The following is a 305-nucleotide window of genomic DNA, read 5'->3' on the forward strand; positions in this document are numbered from 1 at the left end:
TTGCATCCGTGCATCCCATCCCGTTCCCGGTCCGGCATCGCCTACCTGTCGGGCGTGGAGAGGTATTTCTGCTTCTCGAAGCGCTTCTCCAGCCCCATGAGCTGCAGTTCGGTGAAAACGGTGCGGCTGCGCCGCCCCTTCTTGGCCTTGCTGCCCTGCTCCGGGGGACCCGGCTCCAGCTTGCCGCGGAGGTGCAGCTCCAGCGGGAGATGGGGCGAGGGGGAACCGCCCTGCAGCCCCGAGCCGGCGGCCAGCAGAGCTGAGCCCAGCCCCGCGCAGCCCAAGGGAGCCAGCGGGAACTTGAA

The 305-nt window shown here is 68.9% G+C and overlaps 1 protein-coding gene across 1 annotated transcript in view; it reads right to left on the reverse strand.

Annotated features, from left to right (window-relative positions):
* The window catches only part of BARX1 (BARX homeobox 1), a 1,657-nt gene that overhangs the window by 716 nt on the left and 636 nt on the right, over positions 1-305 (reverse strand). Inside the window, exon 2 of the mRNA XM_010188877.1 lies at positions 46-299. Coding sequence (XP_010187179.1) covers positions 46-299 — 254 coding nt within the window. The remainder of the gene's footprint in view (positions 1-45; positions 300-305) is intronic.

This window comes from Mesitornis unicolor, unplaced genomic scaffold, assembly GCF_000695765.1.
Source record: "Mesitornis unicolor isolate BGI_N332 unplaced genomic scaffold, ASM69576v1 scaffold35507, whole genome shotgun sequence".
Classification (NCBI taxonomy): Eukaryota; Metazoa; Chordata; class Aves; order Mesitornithiformes; family Mesitornithidae; genus Mesitornis; species Mesitornis unicolor.